Source organism: Pseudopodoces humilis, chromosome 7 (genome assembly GCF_049639895.1).
Source record: "Pseudopodoces humilis isolate 2021_Gansu_Grassland_sample_001 chromosome 7, ASM4963989v1, whole genome shotgun sequence".
Lineage (NCBI taxonomy): Eukaryota > Metazoa > Chordata > Aves > Passeriformes > Paridae > Pseudopodoces > Pseudopodoces humilis.
This window is the reverse complement of record NC_142206.1, coordinates 55,935,936-55,960,496: the sequence shown is the minus strand read 5'-3', so window position 1 is coordinate 55,960,496 and position 24,561 is coordinate 55,935,936. Positions and strand designations below refer to the sequence as shown.

Here is a 24,561-nt window from a genome sequence, read left to right as displayed (position 1 = left end):
GAAGCAATTTGTTTGGGGTTTGCACCTCCTAGCGTTTCTTGTTTATTTTCAAATGTTTGTATCCATGCAGGACTTGTCCATGCTAACCTGGGCTCTGCCTCTGATTTATATATTCACTGTCTTACTTTTTTTGGGTTTTTTAAGGCTTGCTATTTAAAACCCACCCACGTATTCATTTTCTGACTGTTTGGTAGCTTCAGAATTCAAATTAACGATGTGCAATGTTTTGTCAAATGACCTGTGGGCATGAATGCCAGCAGAAATGTCTGAATAGCTACAATGCAAATGTGTAAATGCTTCCGAAATTCAACTCAGCTCCAGAGAGAGCGCTGACAGTTGCTCTTTGCAATCTGGTGAGGTATGTGTTGAATTTACATGATATCTTTCATAGAAATTCTGGTCCAATTGGCAGTATTATTAAACTGAAGTTTGGTCCTGTAAAGTTTGACTCCACATAAATAACAGATTGATTGATGAGTGATAACTGAAAAAGGGGTTTTCCTAAAGGTAAGCCTATTTGCTTGCATTGTGTACTACTATTATTAATTCAGTCCAGTTGCTAGAGGGTTCCCCTAACAATGGTAAGTGTAATTGGTGTGCCTCTCCAAAGTAAGCTATTGAAGGTACTTGATTTGTGCTAAAGTCAGTAACAGGGTTACAAAGAAAATTGCCAGGGGAGGGAGGCCTTGGGCTGTAGGACCCTTCCAAAGATGCCAGGTGAATTTTACCAAATTGCCTCGAGTGGCAGAGTTTAAATATCTTCTGGTAATAGTATGTCAGCTAACAGGGTGGCCAAAAACGTTTCCAATTGTTTTAGGAACTACAGGATTAAAGTATTTTTGGAACAAATAATTCCAAGATACGGGATTGTGGAACCAATAGATTCAGATAGGGGAACTCATTTTACAGGAAAGTTCCTTTAAGGAGTTATGGCTGCTTTGAAATACAATGGAGCCTTCTTATCCCATGGCACCCGCAGAGCTCAGGCCAGGTTGAAAGAATGAATGGAGAAATAAAGAAACACCTTTTGAAGCTGGTGATAGAAATGAAGGTACCATGGGTATGGCTCTTGCCACTGGCTTTGGCAAGACCCAGAGGAGATACTCAAATGTCTCCCTTTGAATTGTTATTGCAATTCCTTACCTTTGTAATTCTCAACCTGGGGGGGGGTGGGGGGGGTGGGGTGGAAATAAGTGATGTATATTTAAAACAATACGTGTCCAGGATACTGTCTGCTCCATTCTGGCAGCTGCAGGACCTGAAGCTGGGCACTCTCTGGATAAGAAGAGATAGAAAAGCAAAGTAGTTATTGCTTTGTAACATTGCACATGTTCCTGTAGTGCCAAGAGCAAAGCTTAAATGTACAGCCAGGCTATGGCTTCTGAAAGATTGGGTTTTCATTGTTGAATTTGGAATATGTCATTTCTCCAGAGCAGAGCTTCATAAAGTCATATTTGGAAGTGCAGAACACCTGTCCTTAGAATCATGGGGATTGGTAAAGTTCTCCTAAACCTTTGATTTTTTCGGATCGTGTTTGGGAGGGGACTGCAGCCTCAGTTTTGAGGGAGTTTGAGGTTGAAAGTTCTTGCTTTATAAGTGCTTTCATTTAAATGCTTCTGCGGGGCTGACAGGCATTATCACCTATGGTGTGATCTTGGTAATTATGGATAGCAACAGGGCATCATTGTTAGAACTTGGTGCTAAATGAAACTGCTTTGATTAGTTGTAAATCCCTAAGATTTTTCCAGTGTTTTGAGCTGAATTTTCTTCTTTATTGGTTTAAGTGCCCACATAGGGGATCAGCAGAGGAAATTGAGTTGAGACTAATAGTTAACAATTTACCGTACATCATGGATTTTCGGTCAAGTGATAAAAGGCTGGCAGGAAATGAGAAATTGATATCTCAACTAAGAGTAAACATGTGTTAAGTGTAGCTTTAACAAGATTGTTTGATAAATTATAAATTGGTTTAGGCAGAGCACAGTCTGTACTGACATATTTTGGTTAGTTTGAAGCTGATAACACCAACGCTTGAAATAAGTTTATACATCTGGAGGAAGATCTGTGGCCAATGTAAATTGTCATAGTGCTAATGATGTTAATTGGGTTTCAGCACTTTATGCTGATGGAAGTCTGCCTTAGTGTCTGTAATAAACAGTGTTTTGTATTCTTGGAATATGAGTCTGAGATACAGCTGGAATCAACTTTAAAGGTAACTAGATTTTTGTTAGGGAGGATTTTAAGCAAATGAATTTTTTTCAAACTTAGTTTTTAGTTAGGTTTAAGATAAAACATGCAAGTTACCTTGTTATTTTTCTAGAGGTGTTATAAGAGAGACGTTAGAAGTTTTGGGCCTAAATCATGTCCTCATTCTGCAAAAGCTTTTGTAAATGCTTCACTATGGACATGCTTTCCCTGATACCAGTAACACTGCTCACATGTCACAGTCAGTGTGTGCAGCCTTGGATGCTGAAAAGCATGTAAGAATATTTGTGCAGTGCTTTAAAGATCTCATGTCTATAGAGCAAGAAGTTATTTGGTTTTAGGTTATCTAAAAAAGTCCTTCTAAAGCTTAGTGGTAGAGAATCTGCCCAGCAGTACAGTCTGTGTTTGCTGAGGTGAAGCCAGACGAGCACAGCAGCCTCGCTGCGCTGCATTTCCTAAATCGATGTTAGGGTTAGACATAATTGTGTTACTTTCTGTTGCAGATCCGTGCTTGTATATCCCCCGATTTGCACACATGCTGGAGTTTGGGGATAAGAACCACGAGGTGTCCATGACAGCTCTGAGGCTGCTGCAGAGGATGAAGCGGGACTGGATGCACACCGGCCGCCGGCCCTCGGGGCTCTGCGGAGCGGGTATGTCAGTGCCTGGCTGTGTCCCTTCCCCACAGCCGGTGGGATGGGGAAGCCTGGAACAAATGAGGACTTTACCTTTTCATTGGTGGTATCCACATTCTAGGGGTTTTGTTCTGTTGGGTGTCTACAGATTATATAGGTCTTCATCAAAATAATTTCTGAAACTATAACTTCATTTTTGCCCTTGCTCCTACAGTACTTGCTCGGACCCTTTGTAGCTTACAATTTGAATTATTTTTAAGCTCTTTCCTGGTGCTTTTCTTGCCCCTACTCTGCAGGCTCTAGCTGCTAAAAGGTTTTTTGTCAGCTAAAATGACACCATTAGTGCAAACACTTTGATTTGTGTCTTTACACAGAGTCTTATGCAAGAAGTGCCCTCTTTGACCTGTTTTGTGAAATTATTTTTCTCTCTTTCTTCATCTTTTTCCAAGATCCATTGCTGTCATGATGCTTGCTTAAAACCTATGGGTTTGGGAGGTCCAGGTTGAAAGATAGTAGCCACTGGGGTGAGAGTAACAAAGAGTGTAGGTAGTCACAGAGTTCATGTATGTGCTTTATTTTATTTGAAAGATCTTACATTGGTATGCATGAATAAGAAGAAGTGCTCAAACCTTTGAGAGCCCAGGACTATGCAATTTTTTTGACATTTCTACCCCTTTTTGTTAATAGTACTTGATTGTTGCACATTGCTAGAAATTTGAGTATAGACTATGGGAGAGCAGTCTGCTCTTTGATGCGCTACATGGGCTGTATCCACACGAGCAAGTAATTTAATTCAACAGACATGGATCAATAGATGGAGGCAGGTGGTGCTGAGCCCCTTCCATCCATCCATGCAATATGCAGCTCACGTGCTGGATTGTGGACTGGGTTTAGTTTGGCTCCCTGGCTCAAACGTCTGTGCCACACGTAGCTCGAATAACCAGTGGTTAGTTCAGCCCTGATGTTCCTGTTAAGAGCACTTCAAACACATACCAGAAGTGGAGCTTTGGTTTAGTTTCCTCTAAAAAAAGCACTTTTTTATTCTTAAAACTGCTCTGTGCAGTCAGCTACTGTATGACTGGAGGGTGGTGCTTCAAAAAAGAGCTGGTGCTCTGAATCCATACCCCATGTAAATGCAACTGGTTACCTGGCTGTGTAGAGGGTCTGGCAGGAAAGCATTTGGACACCAGCAAGACGGGGATAGCAGTGGCAGCAGTGAGGAGACCAGCTTAGGCACATTCTCTGTTTCTCTGGAGATTTTTTTATTTGGGACAGAATTCAGTGAGTTCTGCTAAAAAGATGGTAACTGAAATAAGTAATCATTGAAATGTTATTGTGCTGTAGATAACCATAGTTTCCCAAATGTTAAAGCACAGAATTTTTCAGGGTGCAACATGCACTTGGCTTAGTGGGTAGAAAGCAAAGTTTGTGAAGTCAAGTCCATCACCAATATTCGGGGACACAGCTGAGCATAGACATTTACAGCTCTTTGGCTGAAGGCAGGGAGAAGGGAGAGGGTATAGGTACCTGACTGTTTTTCTGCTTGTCTTCAGGAAATTTCCCTCTTTTTGATAGTAACTTTCCCTGTTTGTTCTCTAGCTTTGCTAGTGGCAGCAAGAATGCATGACTTCCGACGGACTGTTAAAGAGGTCATCAGGGTGGTGAAGGTTTGTGAGTCTACATTAAGGAAAAGGTCAGTGCAGTCTTACTGCTTTTATCTTTCATTTACAGTACTGAACAGTGATATAGTCTAAAATAAATGTATATTGGAGAAAACCAGGTTATTTTTGTAAGTGCCATGAGTCAAATAAGTATATATTTTGGCTGGTCATTTTAAAGTATTAACACCTTGCCTCTTATGTAAGGCCTCAAATGCTTAGCAAAGATGGTAAGGAACGCTGTGCCTATTTAACAAGTGAAGATTTAAAGGCAAAATAATGCTATGTCAGTAATACTAACAATATTGTTATGTCCTCAGAAAAAATAATTTATTGATTCTTAAAGCTGACAGTCTACTGCGAGATTTTTTCATTAATCCAGAAGCCAGGTGATGAAAAGTCTTGTCTTTAAGCTGTTATTGAACAGAAGTTTTCAAAATATTTTGCTGAAATGTTTGTTTTTGGTAGTGTTGCAGTGCTGATAGAGGACAGCACAGTGAATCTAATGGTAAGTTCAGTGAAGGACCCCTGAAAAGTTGGAATTTTCCAAGTACCTTCTGTGTGTTTATTTTTTTAAAGATCAAGTGGTATTTCCATAGTTTAATGATGTAAGCAGATACCCAGTATACGTCATTTTACTTTTGAAAAGTTGTAACATACTCTTTCCCCATAGGCTGATTTAAAAATGACCTAACTGAAATTCCATGATTTCTGTTGCCCACAGCTGGAAATTTTTCTATCACCAGTATATTCTGATGTTTGTTCCCCAAAGGTCTGTCTTTAGAAATCTTCCTTAGTGTCTCTCTCCACCTTGCTGTGATCAGCTTCAGCACATCCAACTGAGCCCAATACTTGTTAAAAATATTCACTTATTAATTGCAGAAAATGTTTCTGCCCCGGATCTTCATTGGTGAAACAGGAATGATGCCATTTTCCAACTATGCATGGGTGGTATAGGGATAAATTTGAAGTGTTGTAAATGCTTCAAGGTACTGCAGCTATAAGGATGGAGCAATACCAATGCCACTTCTTTTTCTCTGGCCAAAAGGTGATGTGTTTTAGTTGTGCATTTTGTATGATTAATGAGTTGTGCACCGCAGTATACTCCAAGATGCTTTGGTTAAATAGCTGAAGAGTTTATACTTACTAAGAAAATAAGCATAATAAATTAGAGTTGGAAGGAAAATTAATTTGAGCAATTGTTTCAAGCGAGAAAATCTTCAAAATTCATGCTTTGAAATGTTTACTCAAGTCACACACATCAACTAAAATGACAGCCTTATTTACTTTGACAGGGTAAACGTGACAGCTGAATTATTTTCAGGCAGCTATAATTACAACTATTTATCATGAATCTATAAATTTGATTGATGTTTTTCAAATAAGAGCACGTTATATAGTATTTAACGAAGGCAAATAAAAAAAATACCTTTGAATAACTCTTTCTGCACTCCGTTTTTTTTCCTCTTTTTTCAAGAATTCCTTTCAAAATGCCATCAAATAGAAATTGTCTAAATGAATAAGAACTTATTTCACATTCTTAAAAATTCCTTTGCTTCTCAGTTTGATGTGCAGTTTTATTTCCTTTTAATTATAGTTGCTCTGGTTGGTAAAGAGTAGCTGCTGCTGTGTTTTATGAAGGTGTTGTATGCTGTGCTCACTGCTGATGGCTTCTCCCTGACAGCTCTGGAAGTGAAACCCAACATGAGTCCAGATAATGCCGACACTTCCAGCCTGCAGGTTCTGCTTTGTGGTTTGATTTAGCTCCCAGTTGGCTTCCTGGGGAAGCACAGACCATTGGAATCTGGGTTTGTTTTTGGTGGCAGAAGTCTGCAAGGGAAGGCCCCACATGATGTGCGTCTGCCTTGGGGGGGACAGGAATGTGTAGATGAGGATGCAGGAATGATGCTCTTTAAGAAATCCTGGTTGGGAATTCCTGGGAATGTTTGGGGAGGACGCTCAGCAAGGGGTGGCAGCCCTTCCCTGAGAAGGGCACTATTTCTGGTCCTGGCAGTGCATGGATTAGTTCACCCTGTTGTGCATCAGCTGGAGAGAAGCAAGCCCATGTACCTGGAGGCTGTGTCCTCTTTCCCTGCTCTGAGCTGGAGGAGGAGCTCTTAGGAGGAGGCTCACGAAATTGTGAAGTATCTCCAGGTCATAAAAATTCATGATTTGGTCGTACAGGGAATCTGTTTCAGACGGAAGAAGCGACAAAGCATGGCCCATGTGTGCTGTCACTCATCTTCCAATCAAGAGTTCTTAATTTGGGCATCAGTTTGGTTAAAAAGCAATGCTTGTTTATTTTTAATGTGAGTGGGTTTTTGGAATATTGCTAGAGAAAACTTTGTAATCACTTCTCAGGGCCTTCTAGCTTTATGTTTTGAAGCACACAATTAAAATGTAAAGCTTGTTGCTGTTGTTGAAAGCGAACTTATTAAATATTAATAAATGCACTGATAATTCTATCTCATTTCCAGTCTAATTGAAATTATATTAACTTATATATCACTTTATATATTCAAAGTACTGTACAAATATTAGCTAATTAGTCAAATTGTTATTTTCTATGTAATCATCCGTGGAGGTAGCAAAAATTAACTTTTAATAAACCCGGTCCTTTTATTTAGTTCGGTCCTCATATTGGTGCCTGTGTTCAATGCACCTGTCTTCGCCTCTGTCTTTTTAACCTTTAAATACTCTGCCCCTTCATCTTTTTATTCACCTCTTGCACGCTTTCTCTGCATTCTGCATTTTGTGTTATCTTCAGTAGGAATAATTCTTGTGATACTTGTCCATTGTGAATTATCTAATACTGTGCGGCCCTTACTCCTGGTTGAAGATCTCAGGCACTTCCTGCATAGAAATTAAAAAAAAAAAAAAAAATTAAAAAAAACAGCTTATCTTTCTTAACATTTGCATTTTGCTGCTTTGACTTGCTCACTTTATCTTTAAATTGAACTGCTTTTTGCATAAAAAATACTTCTTCTCAGTTCCATAAAATACTGTCTGCTAAAAAACTTATTTGTGATGAACTTCAGAAGCAGTAAAGCTTCATTTAGAGGAAATTGGAACGAAAGGCCAGAATGGGTTTAAATAGCTCATTTTTGAGGTGAATGTTTTTGTCTCACAACCTCATAGTGTTTTGGGAAGGAAGACAAGACTTGACATGAAGGGGCTTCATTTACCAGTTGTGGATGTTGCAGGAACTCTCATAAGGGGGTGCTTTTGCTTATATCCTGGGGACCATGCTACAGCTCTTTCAGTGACCGAGGTTGTAATTTCCTTGAAAAATTAAAGATTTATGCGTAGAGATAAATGTCCTGAATGTGCTGCCTGCAGCTTTTCTTTTTTTTTCATTTTTCTTTAAAATTTCTGTAATGTTTGGCTGGCATAAACCTCGTGTCCAAGCTCTCAGTGCTGTCTCAAGCTGGACAGATGCCTGTGAGAGCAGGCAAAGACAGGAGCCAGTCTGTACATAGTCTGGAGTCAGGATGAGAAGGGAAGGTAGCAGGGACATGGGTAGCTGTGAAATTGCTGTTATTCAAAACACCAAAGCCCTCTCAAGGCCAGGACTGAAAGGAAAGGCGTGTAGAAGTCAGTGTTGGGCTGTGATCCACGTACAGCCATGCTAAAATTCTGTGGAGGGTATCCAGTGAATCAGTGAGAGCTGGACACCTGAGGTGCTTGAGCATGGAGGGGCTGAGGGTGCTCAGAATGTCAGAGTCATGTAAGGGCTCTTGCTTGAAGTGTGATGTGGAGAGAAGCATGTAGAACGCCAGGACATTTATTTCATGTAAAGGACCTTGTGGAGGTGTCTGCTCTGATCCCAGCTCAGCAACCAAGCAGCCCCTTCACTGGCTGCTGCTGCCATAAGCTAAATTGAGCAATACCTCATGTCTCCAGTTAAATCAATTCAAGTGGCTTACAGATGATTTCTAGAAACCTTTCTAGTATGGTAAGTAAAATACAGCTTGATCCACGTGGGCTGATGCTGTGTACCTTTGTAAGTTGGATTGTCTGGTTTAATAAAAAAAGGTTTTATTTCTGAGGAATCAAATTTCACAGGCAATGTTCTTTTTATAAAAGTCCAGCTTCTATACAGTTAGCAAGTTAATACATTAATTAGATTCCTAATATATTTTAGTACATCATACTTAAAAATATAATTTCAAAATTACTTGGTGACTCTTACTTTTGAAACAATCAGTAACTTATTCGCACTAACTCAGGCCTAGATCTTGTAAATAGTTTTTCCTGTATTTGACTTTCCTCATCTGAGTGGCTGTTAAGAAGTTAAACAGCTCTATTTTTCTTTTCCGGGAGATCATAGAGTGCTTTTGACAGACCACAGCAGAGGAGCTGCATTAATGAAGCAGAATTTTAAGGAATGCTAACACATTTTATTTCATTAGCGTGGTGTGAGCATTTGAATCAGGGGGAAAAAGAAGAAAATTTTTCAGGTGGTTTAGACTGACAGAGTTCTGGGATGGCCAGGGATGTGCTGTTAGGATTGTCCAGGAGCTGACAGTGGACCACAAGTGTTAATGCAAGTTAACTCTTTGTGCAAGCATTTGTAGAATAATAGCTTTAAATTGTCTCCAAATGAACTTGTGACAGTTTTAAATCTGTGTTGGTGTGAGCAAGTTCCTAACTAATTCTAAAGGGTGCTTTATTTGGTACAATTTTTAGAGGTACGTGTTCCAATACTTAGAGAAACATCAGAGAGTTGCCAGCAAATGAGCCCCATAAATTATCAGTCACCTATTAATTTGAAGTAAATGACTTTGTGTGTATACTCTATGTCTATTGCAAAAAGAGTTAATATGTATTGATGCTGGAAGTTGTGTAAAGGTGAAAATATTTCTCTTTAACAGTTACATTTGTCCAGTAACAGACAGACTAATTTAGCACAGCTTGGGTGATAAGTTGTAAGTTGTAAAACTACAGCAACTGGATCACCTCTGATTTTGTCCTTACCTTTAGTAATGAGATACTCTTTCACACAGGCTTAAAACGACCTTTTATATTACTGCAAGTACATGTAAAATTATATATATGTACAATGTTTACATATCAGAAAATTACTCTTCCATTTATTTACTTACTGGTGACTACTGGAAAACTTTTTGTTACGTTAGGTAGGAAGCATTTAATAACTATTTCAGTTATGTGTTCTATAATAAGTATCACTTTTAGGGTATGTGTTTACATACTCCTATAAATAGTTCATGTGTAAACATTGTATGGCTTGGAAAAAAATAAGGAGAGAAAGATGATGCAACAGACTGTTAGATTTGTGGTATAGAAATAGTGATGGTTTGAACCCCAGTGTGAATTCTGAGCTTCTCTGCTGTCAGTGCACAGGTTTGGAGTGGCAGGAACCAATGGTGAGGGTTAAATTAAAGCAGTGGGGATGTTCTGCAGTATTGTGGTTCTTCACTAAGGCACAAAAGTAAATAGCTTACTTTTCCAGAGTTTGGAATTGTCTGAGGTGTCAAATCAGCTGATCTATTGCTAGAATATTTGTAATTGATACAACAGTTAAGATTATGTAGATGACCATGTAAATTATTACTTAGAGTTTTTATATTGTTAATTTGGGAAAACTCTGAGGAGTTTAATTACTAGCACCAGTTTATCTTGCAATAAAGGTTCTTTTTCATATATTTCTGCTAACAGTGTGGCATATCAGCTTTTTTTTTTCTAATCCATTGATAAAACACTTTAAGTACTTTAAAAAGACCTCTCCCAACAGGTAACTTAAAGGCTGATGGCTCAGGCTAAACCCCACATTCCCTCTTTAAAAAAAATATCTTTCTCTGAAGTTGTAATTTGTTTGTCCTTCTGTATGGAGATACCTCTGCTCATTTCTAGATTTCTAGAGCTCGATGCTGATTGTGTATAGGTAGAAAGACACTGTGGCTGTTCCTGAATGGTCAAGTTCCTCTTGGGATTTAAACTTGGACTCCTGAAGCATTTGTGAGTTGGACTCCAGAAGTCCTTGTACTTTTGTGTGTTTTGTTGTACCCAGTGCTGCAGAATCTCAATTAAACATTAAAACCAAGCCCTTAACTGCACACGAGTCTGTTTTTTCTGTCACTGTAGACTGGATTCAGGAGTCTCCACTGAAGTGTATCCTTGGAACAAAATGAAGTAAAAAGGACATTGCATATAACTTCAAAATGATTGACCCATTTTCCCTTATTGGGAGTTAAATTAAGTGTGAACAGAATCGGTTTACTAGTTTGTGCACAAAAGTGCTTTATCAGAAACAGAGGTGTGGTCTTGTCTGTAAATGGACGAAACAACAACTGTGGAAATTTTTCTTTATGAAGAAGGGTTGGAGTTAGAGGCAGATGACACCAAGCTCTGGAAAAACTTTTCTCCCAGAGGAATTTTCTTGAAAGAATTTGCTGTGAGAAACTGTAATAGGATGGTTTATACTGGAAGTTGAATCTTAGCCTGAGCTTTTGTGGTTGCCTCTGCTTTGACTATAAATAGAAAAACCTTGTCTGTAAAATTTCAATTTTTAGAGCCTTTTTGAATTTGTGCCAAGGAAATAATATTTTAATTTGTATATCTGTTTATTTTCTCTCTGTCTGTGCATAACTTAAAGTGGCAACTCTTATTAGATTTTTTTAGGTTAACAAAAGTGGAAAATGAACTTGGATAGCATTTTTATGTGGGACTTCAAAAATAGCCTGTAGCTATTTTTTTTTTTTTCATGAAGCCACTCCCTTGCCCCTGAAATTATTGTGTTTATAATTAAGGTTGTTTCAGTTTTTCTTAACTGCCAAACTAATGTTGCTTTGTTTCATGTGGTGCAGACTGCTGCAACATCAGTTTGTTGCCTTGGTGGCATGTGTCCAAACAGTGGATAAAATTAAAGAAATGTTTAAAAATATGTAGACAGGATATCAGCCAATGTAAAATGTTGAGGCAGGCGAGTGGTTGGCAAATGCAGGTATTTATTTATATCAAGTTAAAGGAGAAAATGTTGAGTGTGCAGCTCGCTCTCCCACGGAGATGGTGCTCAAGATGGGATCCTGACCATCAGGATGATTCCTCATTTTGGGAGAAGAGTTAAACATGATGTAGCTCTGCCCTGTCCTGGTGCAGATACACTGAGGGTGGTGGGAGGGACCCATCCTTCCATTCTGGCTTGAGGTGGAAGCTGTGCTTGAGCTGGAGCTCGTGCCAGCTCCGGCACATTGGCTCACCCCAGGGCTGGCGTCTGATGGGTGCAGGGTACGTGACGTGAGTCAGATGACGCTGTGGGCAGGAGAGGGACAGACAGAGCCTGAGGTGTCTGCAGGGGTTGGGTGCTCACACCCAGGCATGGTCATCTTGTCCCCAGCCTGGTTTCATGGGGGTTGCTCCTGGTGTTTTCCTGGCTGCTTGGCACACACAGAGGTGGTGCTGCTTGGTGGGGCTCTGGCAGCTCATCTCAGAGCAAGTGTTGGATAAACAAACTGTGTGTCTTTGCCAAAGTGCACTTTGGCTTTTAACACTGGGAGGAGAGTAATATTTTAACAAGGTGAGGCTAGTTGGGAGGAAGAGTCTTGCTGTGGAAGTGGGGCTGCCTGTGAGTACATGATTCATTCGTGGAGAGATGGATGGCTGTTCTTTAATGACTGTGACTGGGAAGATCCATGCTCGTCAAATGATACATGGGTTTGGCATTAAGTGAATCCTGAATTAAAATAATAATAATAATAGTGGCCTAGCCAGGTTTTCCTTCTAACCTGATAGATGTGGCTCCCTCCTGGAAGGTGGGTAATGCATGCTGGGTGAAACCCGTTAACGCCAAGAAAGATTTCTAGTCTTTTAATTAAAAGCTGGGTGCTGCTGCTGCCAACAGCATCCTCCTCTCCTTTCCAATTTGATCTGAAAGAGAGGAGGAGTGAGCTGGTCCCTGGTACTCTGAGGGAAGGGTTTGGGCTGTCAGTCACTCTTAAGTACATGGCCAATTTGAGGCTTTGTGGAGATGCTTGAATTCCAAAAGCAAGTCTAGTTTTTGGAGGCTTTCTTCTCCTCAGCAGCACTAATTCTGGCTGTTCACATAGCCATGCATGGGCTTAGTGTGCTGCTTGTTCTTGGAGTCGAATGGAGGTGTCTGTCTCTCTCTGTGTGGTTCATGACATGAGGTGCTGCCTGTGGCCTCTGGCCCCTGCTCTAGGAGTGGGATGTCTCTGGGCAAAGTGTCCTGCTCTTGCAGCCTGCCTACTCCCCTCCATATGGGCTGTCTTTTCTTGCTCCTCAATTTATAAAGGAAGAAACACAAAGACTGATGAGGGTGCAGCAGGAGAATGTGGCCCTGTGCTCTTGGCTTTGACCCTAGTGTTGGCTGAAAACGGAATTTCTGTCCTAGGGAAAATTCCTTCAGAAGGAGTTACCAGAGGTAGAGGAGAGAACTGGGGAGAAAACAGCAACTTTTTGGGGGGAGAGAGAAATGCAGAAAGGTCTTCTGCTGAGAGCACCGAATCACCATTTTTAGTTCCCTAGCTTTGCAGATGGAAGCTGTTGTCAGCTCTGCTTCCTCTGAAAGATGAGAATATTCCAGCGAAGCAGCTGCAGACCCATCATTGCCATTTTCCCATGGAAAATGTTGATATTATTAAAAGGGCACTTTCTGTCAGAGAAGCATTCTGCCAGACGTTTCCTGACCTGGCTTTGTACTTAACCTTTTGTCTCATTTTCTCCATCTGTAAAATGGATGTGCTTATTCTCAGCCACCTGTATAAAATGCTGGTATTTGTGGATTAAGTTATGACCACGTGGTCTTATTTAAGATTGAATTCCTCTGAGGTACTCATCTGCTTTCATGGCAGTTCCCCATGGAGCCAGTCCTCTCTCTCACATAGGTAGGAACTTCAAAAATGCAAACATTAAACAAATCTAAAGTTTATTATTGTCAAATTACGTTCATCCATCTATTTCATCTGTGTATTGTGCAAATGATCAATTTATTTTACCACTGCTTCTGTGCGTCCTTGGAACATTATTTCTTGTCCCTCTTCCAGCCTGCTGAAGAGATATTACTTTAACTTTTGCTTTGTGTAGATTAATCATGCTGACATATCAGGAAGATTTTTGAACAAACTCCTAGACTAGGATGACAGATATTTTATTTGGTGAATCCGTTTTGTTGTTGCCAGTGATAACAAAAGCAATGAGAGGGGAGGATTGAGCTGTGTTTCTTGTCTAAGTTTTGTCTATACTTAATTGACTGTAGGGGCTGCAGTACTTCTGTTCAGTCTTTGTTCATAAAAAAAAAGTATGTTACACACTCTAATAAATCAAAAGCTAATTTGGGATATGAAAAGATACTTTCTTTGCAGCAGATGAAACAATTAGTAGTACTTCAGTTTTAATGTAGTCTGTGTTTGAGCCAGAGTTGCTAAGGCTGACATGTTTATTCCACAGCTTGGCAGTTTGCAAATGTTGTTACTTTCAAAGGAGTTCTTGGAGATGTTTTGGTCATGTGCTGTATGCTTTGGTAGGTTGACAGAGTTTGAAGATACACCAACCAGTCAGCTAACCATAGATGAGTTTATGAAGATTGACTTGGAAGAAGAATGTGATCCTCCTTCGTTTACAGCTGGTCAAAAAAAATTGAAGATACAGCAGGTAAATTCTGAATTGGATCTCTCTGTGGTTCTTTCCTCTCTCCTCCCTCTGTGCATTCCCATTTGAGTCAGTTAATGCTAAATTCTAACTGGCCAGCCCTTGTTAGGGCTGTACAGTAGGATTCAGTACTTTTATTTTGAGGTTCTTGAGAGAGGGATGAGCATTAGTGCATATGGTGCCCATTAACGAAAGATATGTTTTGGTTTATTGGCAAAGGGATAGTTTCCCGGTTAAAAATGGCAAGGGATCAGAAACCATGCACTGTTTTTTAAGTGATATCTGTGGTTAGGAGAAGTGCCATTACAGAGAACGTTTTTAATAGGTATGAAAACAATAACCCATTTACTTTAATGAGGTTGCTGGTGGTTTTGTGTGGTACAACACCTGATTCCACAGAGATCAGTTCCCATGTGGCTTAATTTCTTTACAAATCATGAACTAAAGCTGTCAGCAGAGGAGAAGATTTTATTGCTGCCATAGTCAATTCTTACATTATTGGTTTGTTAGGGTTTTTGCTTGTTCTAACTGTGCTATCATTTAAAGGTCTGTAAGGGTGTTATTGATGTTCTCAAGCACCAGCCAGGCGCTGTAGGTCAGAGCTTCACTCTGCCATCACTGTGTGTTCTGTCTGGTGTGGGCAGTCCAGTCTCAGCACTGTCCTTGCACTTCTCACATCTACAGGCACAAGCACAGAGTCTGACTGCTGGAGAGTGGAGGCTCCTTTTGAAGTATAGAGATGGGGGAGATAACATTCAAAATTGGTCAGTGTTTTGAGACCTGTCTGTCATGCCTGACACTACAAAGTCATTTCAGTGATGATTCAAAACCTGCTTATGCTTTTGAAATACCCTGCCATTCTCTGTCTCTATGTACAGCTCACAAACAGCTTAAAATTGTGCATACTTCTTTAGTAATTTCATGTTTATTTTGTTTATTGTCATTTCAGCTTGAAAAGGCATTATCAAAAAAGCTGGAAGATTTTGAAGGTATAAGTTGTATTTAGTGTAACATATCTCTCATTTCTTCAGTATTACATCAATGATTGCTGAGTTTTATTTTTATTTCAACACCACAGGAGAAATATCGAGTTACCAAGATGAAATAGAGATTGAATTAGAAAACAGTAGACCGAAAGCAAAAGGCGTATTTGCAAATTTCACTAAAGATGGTAAGTCTATAAAGCCTTATGATTCCTTAAATAGTATTGAGCTCAGATCTGGCAGTCTGAAGTGTATGAATGTTATAGTGATAAATGTGATCATATATATGCTTGCATAGTACAGGATCTCTTGCATTGGGGTTCTCTCTCCCAGGCAGGTGGTTCATAGATCAGTCTTCAAAACAAGCACATTGTTCATTGCAGGGATAATTCATTAATGGTTTCAGTTGTTTTTCTTTCCTGGTGCAGTATAAGCTTGGCACTGGCATCTGAGAATGTTTCTTTTTATCACTGAAAGTGCAGTGGACCAGGATCTAGACCCTTCTGTCGCCAAATTCCCCAGTTGACTTCCCATATGGAAGGGCTTTGTGCAGGTTGAACTGGCTATTTTTAATTTGTAATTTTACCAGGAAATAGCTGACTTCTCTCACAAAGCCCTTTTACCTAATGTGATGACGCTTCTATTTTAAATGGTGATTGTAGTCACAAAAATACATTTTAATAGTCAAGGTAATGAATTTGAAGAGCATCTGGAAACTCCATGTATTCATACACTGAACTAATATATTGTGTATCTCTTTTACAAATTTCCTCTAAAGATTTTTTTTCTTTAAGTGAGTGCCTCTCTATTTATTTAGTTTCTGTAGCAGATGGTATGCAATGATCTGTTGGGTTTTTTCCCTTTACAGATTCTATAGAAGATAATGCCTCTAGCATCCTTGGAGAGGAGGAGGCAGAAGATGAGGAGCTAGAAGCAGCTGCTAATCACTTAAACAAGGACTTTTATGATGAACTTAATGAGAAGGATAGAGTTAAAAGAAATGAAGATGGGGAATGTAGAAATGGAAATGAGACTCTTGTAAGACCCCCTGCACTGGAATCCTTGCTTGGCCCACTGCCCACCGCTGCTAGTCTTGGCATAACAGAGTCCATCAAAGAGTGCATATCCACGAAGGACCAAGAGCCTGGTGAGTAGGAGCTCAGCTCAGAGCAGAAACTGGACACAGGCAGCCAGTTGTGGGTTTGTTGTGTCATTTCTGTGTATCTTGTTGGTTACTGCGGTAGCAATTCACAGAATTGCGCTGAGATGTCAGGGTACAGGAGCAGCAAGGCTGGAGGGCACCAGTGGTCTTGGTTGTTGATGTGGTTGTTAACATCTGCTCTTCTGGAAGCTGCAGGAAAATCTGGGGTGCCTGATTATTTTCTGAAGCCTGAGAATGTGTATCTCTTGGTTAAGCTGATAGTTGATGTTCAGTCATATGATAGCTGATGGGCATATTTCAAGCCATGCACTCTCAATTAGGAAATTGGAGGAAGCAGATTCCTGTAAATATGACTGGGAATTAAAACCCAAGTATGAGAAGCTTCGATCAAGGCAGACTTTCTCTGGAGACATTTTGCTGGAGTCAAACATGGTGCAGGCTATCTCTGATTGAGAATCTCTGCCAATGGCAAACATTTAAAATGCTTGCAAGAGGAAATAACTGGTGTTATGCTTTTTTCTTTGATACGAACTTCAGTGTGTCTTGTGCTGGTTTTGCTCCATTTTTCTTAAAACCCCCAGATCTGTCTGCATCATTCAGCTCTGTGTAGCAAAGTGGGAACAGGACTGATCAACTAAAGAAGCCAGTTTTTCCAGAGCCAGTAGTGCAAGCAGTCAGTTTTCCAGGCAGGTTTGTTTGCTTTTTCATACATGTGCTTGAACTTTCTGGAGATGGCATTTTTTAAAAAATCCTTTTGCATTTTAATGACTCTGAAAACAACATATCTAAGGGGTATTTTTTTCTTTATCACAGTTAATTTTTCCATTATAAGACACACCCATCTGAATCTGTTTTGTCAGCTTACTTGGAGGTCTGTGCAGCAGAACATTTTGTTATCCAAACTGCTGTGATGCTGATTTCTGTTCAACAGTAGATGAACTGAGTGCATTCAGATTCTTATTACGTTAGTGTTCTTTCTCCAGAAACGTAGCAGGATGACTGCAGGTTTTTATTTTATACAAACAAATTCCTATAGAAACAGCTGCATGGTTTTGGTTTTCTTTTAATTACAATTAAGAAAATGGATGGCTTGTCTTTCTCCTGGAAATCAGCGTTTTGTGTCGCAGAGAGGTCAGTCGTGGCTAGAAGCTGTTGTTGTCTGGTTGGCCAGTGACCTGTAAAAAGGAGTTCCCAGTGATGGACATTTCTCAGCTGGCATTGCTATTGACCATTTTAATGGGCAGGCTGAGGACTGAGTGTAAAGATGAAGCTAATCTGGTGTAGCCAGGGAGGTTCCTCTGAGTTGGGCCTCAGGCAGGTGGGCAGGAGAGTGCAGGGCGGCTCATGCCATGGCTTGTCTGCCTTTGCTGTTTGTTTTCTTGCAAAAGTGGAAGATGTGCCAAATGAACTGAATTTCGAAACCAAGCAGGTTTCAGTATGTTCACTCTCCTCTCCTGCATCTGAGAAATCATTGCAGGTGTTTGAACAAGTACTTATTTTCTTAACATGTTATGAAGCACGTATGGAAAATTACTGTTTTGGTTTTATTTTGATTACAGATCCTGCCCCAATCTTTGTTGGATTTGGAGGTTTTCTTTGGGTGGTGAGGAGGGTGTTTGACGGGATTTTGGGTGGATTTCTTTGTTGTTTTGTTTAGTTTTGGTTTTGTGACTCTGCTAATTTATTTTAACAATTTAGAAATTTTGTGTTAGGTCTGATTCACTTTGGTTATGCCTGTACTGCAGTGTAGTCAATGTGGGTGCAGTTCCCAGCCTCCAGGCCCTTGCCATGCGGTGCCTGCGTGGTGTGGATGCATCCCAGCGATATGTGCATCATCCCCCTGAGGACCTGGTTTCCTTCGGGAAGTCATCTGTGCTCAGGAGCAGTAATGGAACCTTGATGTGTTTTGGGTGAGTGGGAACCAGCAGACAGCTTGGGAAGTACAGCTGGCTTGCAGTTGGCATGTTATTATGCAGAATAAAGAAAACCTCTTGTTAAGATGCCTCACGTTGGTTACCTCTGTGTCGTAGCTCTGAACCTGATGAAAACCAGTGCAGATGATTCTGGCACCTCAGGCAATGTTGTTGAGTCCTGCCTCATAGCTCTGGGAAGTCTGGGAAGGTAGTATTTTCTTCTGTCAGAACAACTGGTACAGTTGTAAAACTTAGACATTTTCCAGGTTTGTGGGCCCTTCTTCAGGACTGAAAAATAAATGACAGTTTTCAGAACTAAATACAGGATGAGAGTAGTTGCTCAGAGTTTAATTTGAGATAGCACTGTTATAGATTGTCTTGAAACAAAAGTAGTTGGTAAATGTGGAGGGAGGAGGAAAATCTCACAAAATTTCCTGCATTTGTCCTGTGTATTTTAATTTGCTTTAGTGCAGTTTATATTGTGACTCTCAGCTGGCCGTTGCTTTGCTGTGGTAGTTCATGTTCCAAGATCTAAGTCCACTGAAGGAGGGAGAGTGCTGTCATAACACTGAAGACTGAAGGTAATGTTTTGGTCCTTCTCCACAGCTGTTTAAGTCATAAATCAGGAGCCTTTCCTTCCCTCAGCCCTCTCCAGCTCTGAGTCATCTCTCACTGTGTGGGTCAAGCTGGGCTGGAGACCTTATGGAGATGATTTTGTATCTCCTGCTGGGCTCCCCATGTGGTTGGATGGGTGTATCATGTCCAGCCAGTTCAGCTGTCGGAAGCAGCATGCCTGGTGCTGCATGGTGAGGTTTGCCCAGCAAACTCTTGTGGTGATGTGCTGCAGACAGGGCAGGTGGCTCCTAAATGCGAGCTCAGCAAACAGGTGCCGTACGTGCAACGTTTGGCCTCCTTAAGTGCAGGGTATCTCTCCTCCTTTCTGTAATGATCCCTCTCCCTCAAAAAACCTCTGCTGCAGGTACCTTCTACAAAGTCTTTTCATTTGGCTTTGGTATGTGGTAATTCAGTTTATAATTGCCTACATCAGCTGCTTTGGGAAATCTTCCACCTTTTTGCTACAGTGGCAGCAGCAGCAGATTTCTCACAAACTGCTTATGCAGATAAGACTTAGGTGCAGAGCCGAAATATTAGGAAAAGGTAAGTGTATTTTTGCTGCGATTACACTTGGTATTTGAGCAGTGTGAGCTTGTCTGTATAAATGTTTTATGAAAAGCACAGTATTTTAACAAATTTGCATTACAAAGACAGCATGTAAGGTACCGGGTTAATGAGTCTGAGGCAGTAAAGTGCTTAGAGTAAACACTACATTTGGCTGTTTTTTCCTGCAAAGTGTATTGATTTGCACAGACTTTAAGCTGAAAACTGTCTGAGTCTTTGCAAACTATTTCTCTATAATTCTTCATGATAAAAGTGCCTTATGGTGAGATCTGAGTTTCAGAGATGGAGACCAGGTACATCGGTCTGTCCATTTTCCTGGCCATGCAGCATCCCAGCATCCTCTCCACACTCTACGTGCTCTTTCTGATTCTCAGTTCCTCAAAAAAAAGTACACCATTTCTTTTAGGAGACTGTCACAGTCAACTATCATGGAGTTTGTTCTCAAGAAATAACATACTTTGGTGTGAAATTTCTCTCTGCAATTTATTTTTATGTCCCTTTTATACCATTTCAAATATTTTATCATCTTTCTTAGTGTTTCTGTCATTTTGCTGTTCACTGGCTGTCGCCTTGTCCTTCCCACACTGGGCTGTACACTCCCAGTTCATCTCTTGCCACATGAGGAAAAAATGGGAAAGGTCTGATAATAGCAGAGATAAAAGTAAAATACAGGGTGTAAATTACAGAATGACTTTATATAACTTCCTCTTCATAATCTAGGTAAGGTTTTGAGACCTGATTTAGGTTTTGTTTTGAGTCTAAATTCACATGCAGTCGTTCAGGGCCGTAATTTCAAGTAGTGCGTGTGCGGTGGGTGGTAACTTGCTCCTGCACGTCCCCATGAAAGCAGCGGCTTTAGCAGTGAGCAATCGCTGAGCAAGTACCATCTTGTGCCTGGTTAGGCACCCAGCGAACTGCACTCGCTGCTAATTTCACAGAGAATACATGGGAAAGCTTCACAATTAGCAGTTTGCTCATTTATTGCTCCTCGTATTTACGCCTCCATTACTGCTGCGAGCATAATCTGACAGGGGCTGAGGTTGAAAGATATTGCCATTGATTTTTGTGGGTGTTAAAGACCCCGTGCAGGCAGTGTTCATTGATCGTGGTCCTTGTCCCTGTGTACCAGCACTGTTCAGCTTCTTATTCAAGGGGGATGTGACAAATGGCTGAAGGTGATCTGATGGGAGGTGGGGATGGGCTCATCCTCCTGGGTCTTACTCTTGTCTTCTGCATTTCATCCCCATCAGCTGCCAGCTCCCACCTCATACTTCATCCTGCCCTTGGGGCTTTGCTAATCCTTCTGTGAGCAGATTCAGCTCCCTCACCCAACAAGGAAAAATACATGTTCTGTCCTCCTCCTTTTTTGACAGCAGCAGATGACCAGTGCCAGCAGCACTGTGGGCAGGGGAGATTGCAGGAATGTGACATTTCTGGCAGGGTCTGAGCTGCCATGGAAGGATGCTTGAGGGTGTGCAGGCATGTGCCAAGGAAGGTAGTTGACCCCACCCAGGATCCCAGCATGGACTGCAGGATGGTGAGCATCAGGCTCACTGCTGGTTGCTCCATCAATGGTTGGGTGTTGGATCCCTCTTTGTACTGATTTCTTCTTCCAGTGTCCTTCCTTGGGTTTTGTCTGAACACATCACTGCCAACTGTTTGGAAATATATAAACGTATCTGTTACATACAGAAATATATGTGTTTGTTCAATCTTGAGAAGAGATGTGTTAGGGGAGCCTTATCACCATGTTCCAGTATTTAAATGGTGGCTACAGAGACGATGGAGATGCATTTTTTGCAAGGAGTCACATGGAAAAGACAAGGGGTAGTGGGTGAGATTTTTGTTGGACGGAAGAGAAAATTTTTTCACAGTGAGATCATCCTTTGGATTAATCTCCCCAGAGAAGTGATGGATACCCCAAAATAGGACACTGATAAGATTTGCCCAGACAGAATGCTGGGCCATCTTATGTAGACTATGAAAGGTTGGACCAGATGATCCTCAATGTCTCTTCCAGCCTGTTATTCTTTGATTCTGTGATATAATTAGTAGAGAGAACATTATGAAGCCCTACTACAAATAATTGCTGCATACATGAGAAATAAAGCTGCTGAGTTTAGTGCTAATTGTGTTACATATTGAAGGGATGCTTGGTCATCAGTGCAAGCATGCATGTCCCCATCCTGATTGCTCTTCTGGCCTCTGGCTTCAGCATCCCCATTGCTTCAGTGGTTTTACGCCCCACCTGTGGAAATGAGCCCTGTGCATGACCTGCTTGGTGCCCCTTTCCTTGTGCAAAGCCTTCCAAGCACTTCGAGGGTTTGATCTTTGTCTCCGTGTGCCATTTGCTCACTGGAAAATATTTTCTGTGGCAGGACTAGCTCTTTCCCAGTTCCGAGATCTAAACAATAAAAACCTTGGTACAAGCTGATCTTTCTCCTCTGGCCTCAGTGTGCCTGTGCTTGGCAGTCTTGATAAGCTGTATCCCTGATTGAGCCTTCATTATGCCGTTAATGAGATGTGAAGAGCTTGCTGCAGCCAGCACGGCAATACAAGACCACCAGCTGCTTTGAGTGCAGTTTTTTGATACCTGAAGTCTTGGGTGTGAATTACAGATGACGGGATTTTCTTACTTGGCTATGTGTGTCACTCACACACAAGTACTGCGTGTGCACGTCTCACTCCAAAATCTTTGTGCGTGTTTTTTCATGCAGGATCTTTGCATTTCATTAAGGGATAGGAATGCCATAAATTCATTCCATATTCATGCCTTGAGTAACTAGAAAAGTTAAGGGATGAAAACTAATCATAGAGTTTGGCTGAAGGATTTCTAAACAAATTTAGAGAGGGGTTTTGGAGAGAAACCTGCAGTTTGTTAGAGCCATCAAGGGGATAAATTTGAGTTGAAAGCATAAGCTGAATCATGTGAATACATTTTTATAGCATTTCTGGCTGTTTCAGGAATTTTCCAAAGGATTGGGTTGTCAATACAGACACTCACTATAGGAAAATTTGTGTCATTTTTGTCAGAAGTCTTGATCAAAAAGAAGTGTCCCCGAGTAATGGGTGCTGGGGTTAGGAAGAGATACTCTAAATTTGGGTCCAGGTTCTTAAGTGAAGAAGACCCATCTGTTAAACCTTACTTGGCTATGTTGCCTGTGAATGAGGGCCCTTAGCACCTGGCTGACCAGCCTGGCTGTCCTGTCCTACCCCAACTGTTTTAGAGGAGAAGGTCTCTTTATGTCCTTCTCTGTCTCTTTCTTTATTTTATTTTATTTTTTTTGGTTTTTTGTTGTTTTTGTTTTGTTTTGTTTGTTTGTTTGCTAAAATTCTGGTCTGGAATGGGGAATGTTAAAATCCTGAAAACTTTTCCAAGTGGGATTTTTTTGGATTTTTTTTGCCTGCTGTGTTGTGACTGCAGTGGGCAATGTGTCTTTTCTGTCTTGAATTTCTCCATTAAAAGCATGGTGGAAAATGAGCTTCATTTTCAGTTTGAGTAGCGTAAAAGCCTCACATTGCTCTTTGATGGGTCTAACCAGCCGCTTGAGGCCTCATCCTCCCTTGCTTGAGGAATAAAAGGGCAAAAAGCTGCTTTTTCCTCTGGCTGCTTCAGCTGGCTGCTGGCCACGGGCCCTTTGGAGAAGGAGGTGGCAGCAGAGCTGTGTCTGGCTTGGAGAGGTTGGACATGTGGAACAAGGGCTCTGCTGCCTCATTCCGTGTGAGATAATTAACATGTGTGTGCTGTGGCATAAATCCTGTTTTTTTAGTGCAGCAAGGAGAAGCAGTCAGCCCCAGCAGGTTTTTTTATCCATTGTTTTTCCATTGTGTTGATGGGAAGTCCAGGTCTGCTGTCACCTGCTCCGTGTTTAGGGTTAAGGAGCACAGAGCTGGGCAAGCAGGGAGGAGAAGCTCAGCTGGGGCTTTAGAAATGGATGTTTTTCTGTACCTAAATAACAGAATTGCACAAACAGTTGTTCCCCAGATACTAAGGGAGGGTTGTGTTTCGTGGTTGACTTACATGCCTCAGCATTTGTAGGTGCCAGTCTAAGATTTTCCTTCATGTAGGGCTTCTTTTCAAGGTTCTTTCCTCTCTGCACTCCCAAGCATCTGAAAAGATGCATGGGAGATACTTTCAGGGGCATTTATAATTTCTCCTGTCTTTCTGGGGGTCAGTTCTCAAGGAACCTGTGGAAGGGTAACCATCTAAAGAATCACTACCCTGCCCTTAAACTTTGGCTGAAATAGTCATAGAGTTACAGAATGGTTTGGGTTGGAGGGGCTCTTTAAAGGCCATCTAGTCCAACCCCCCTGCAGTGAGCTGGGACATCTTCAACAAGGTCAGGTTGCTCAGAGTCCCATCCAACCTGACCTTGGATGTTTCCAGGCATGGGACATCCACCACCCTTCCTAGGGTAACCACCAGTGTATTGCCACCCTCAGCCCCATAGACTGCAGACTAAAACAACACTGGGGAGGTGATGTTTGGTGGTGATGACTCAGACATCTGCAGGCACTCAGAAAACCTGGCTAAAAGGAACTCACTGCTGGTATAAGAATTATTTGATCCTTTTCTGTACCTGCCAGAACTGGAGCCCAGTAATGCTCACAGTTATTTGGGTGGGTGGTTTCTTTGCAGAAGAGACAGACATTTCTGCCCTGCCCTTCTGCCAGAAAGAAAGAAAAGTCACCAAAAAACTGAAGTGAAAACTGAAATTTTTCTTTAGAGAACTGTGGAAGGTTAAATGTGCGGAGGCTACAGAAAGGACACTAAGTTTGCAGGGAAAGCTGACTGCTGAGGGGGATATTAACCAAGCAATTCATCATGGTATCTGAAATGTCAGGAGTGGAGACCTGGGTTCAGTTCAGGGAATCTCCATGGTCCCAGTTGTTATTGAGAATAAAGACTTATTAACCCAGGTCAAGGAGCCACAAAACGTGCCCTTGGAAGAAGGAAATACAGCAATGAGAGATTTGCAAGGCTTAGCTACTTTGGGTTTAACACGGTGGGTAATAAATCTGTGTGGAGTTCTGTGGTGGATCCCAACCACTTGGGTTTGTCTGGAAAAGCTAAAATAATCCTCCGTTTAGTACTTTATTTTCTTGTGGTACAGGTTCAGCTGGTAAAGGCAGTACCTGGAAACTGAAAATCCACCGAAGTAAACCCTTTAAATGGAGTGCTGTTTCTGCAAGGATTTA

General features: G+C 41.2%; 1 protein-coding gene across 1 annotated transcript in view; it reads left to right on the top strand.

Annotated features, from left to right (window-relative positions):
- The window catches only part of BRF1 (BRF1 general transcription factor IIIB subunit), a 172,230-nt gene that overhangs the window by 84,184 nt on the left and 63,485 nt on the right, over window positions 1-24,561 (top strand). The window contains exons 6-11 of the mRNA XM_005520067.3: window positions 2,709-2,858; window positions 4,440-4,533; window positions 14,002-14,128; window positions 15,075-15,114; window positions 15,204-15,296; window positions 15,977-16,255. Of these exons, the coding sequence (XP_005520124.1) occupies window positions 2,709-2,858; window positions 4,440-4,533; window positions 14,002-14,128; window positions 15,075-15,114; window positions 15,204-15,296; window positions 15,977-16,255 (783 nt within the window). The remainder of the gene's footprint in view (window positions 1-2,708; window positions 2,859-4,439; window positions 4,534-14,001; window positions 14,129-15,074; window positions 15,115-15,203; window positions 15,297-15,976; window positions 16,256-24,561) is intronic.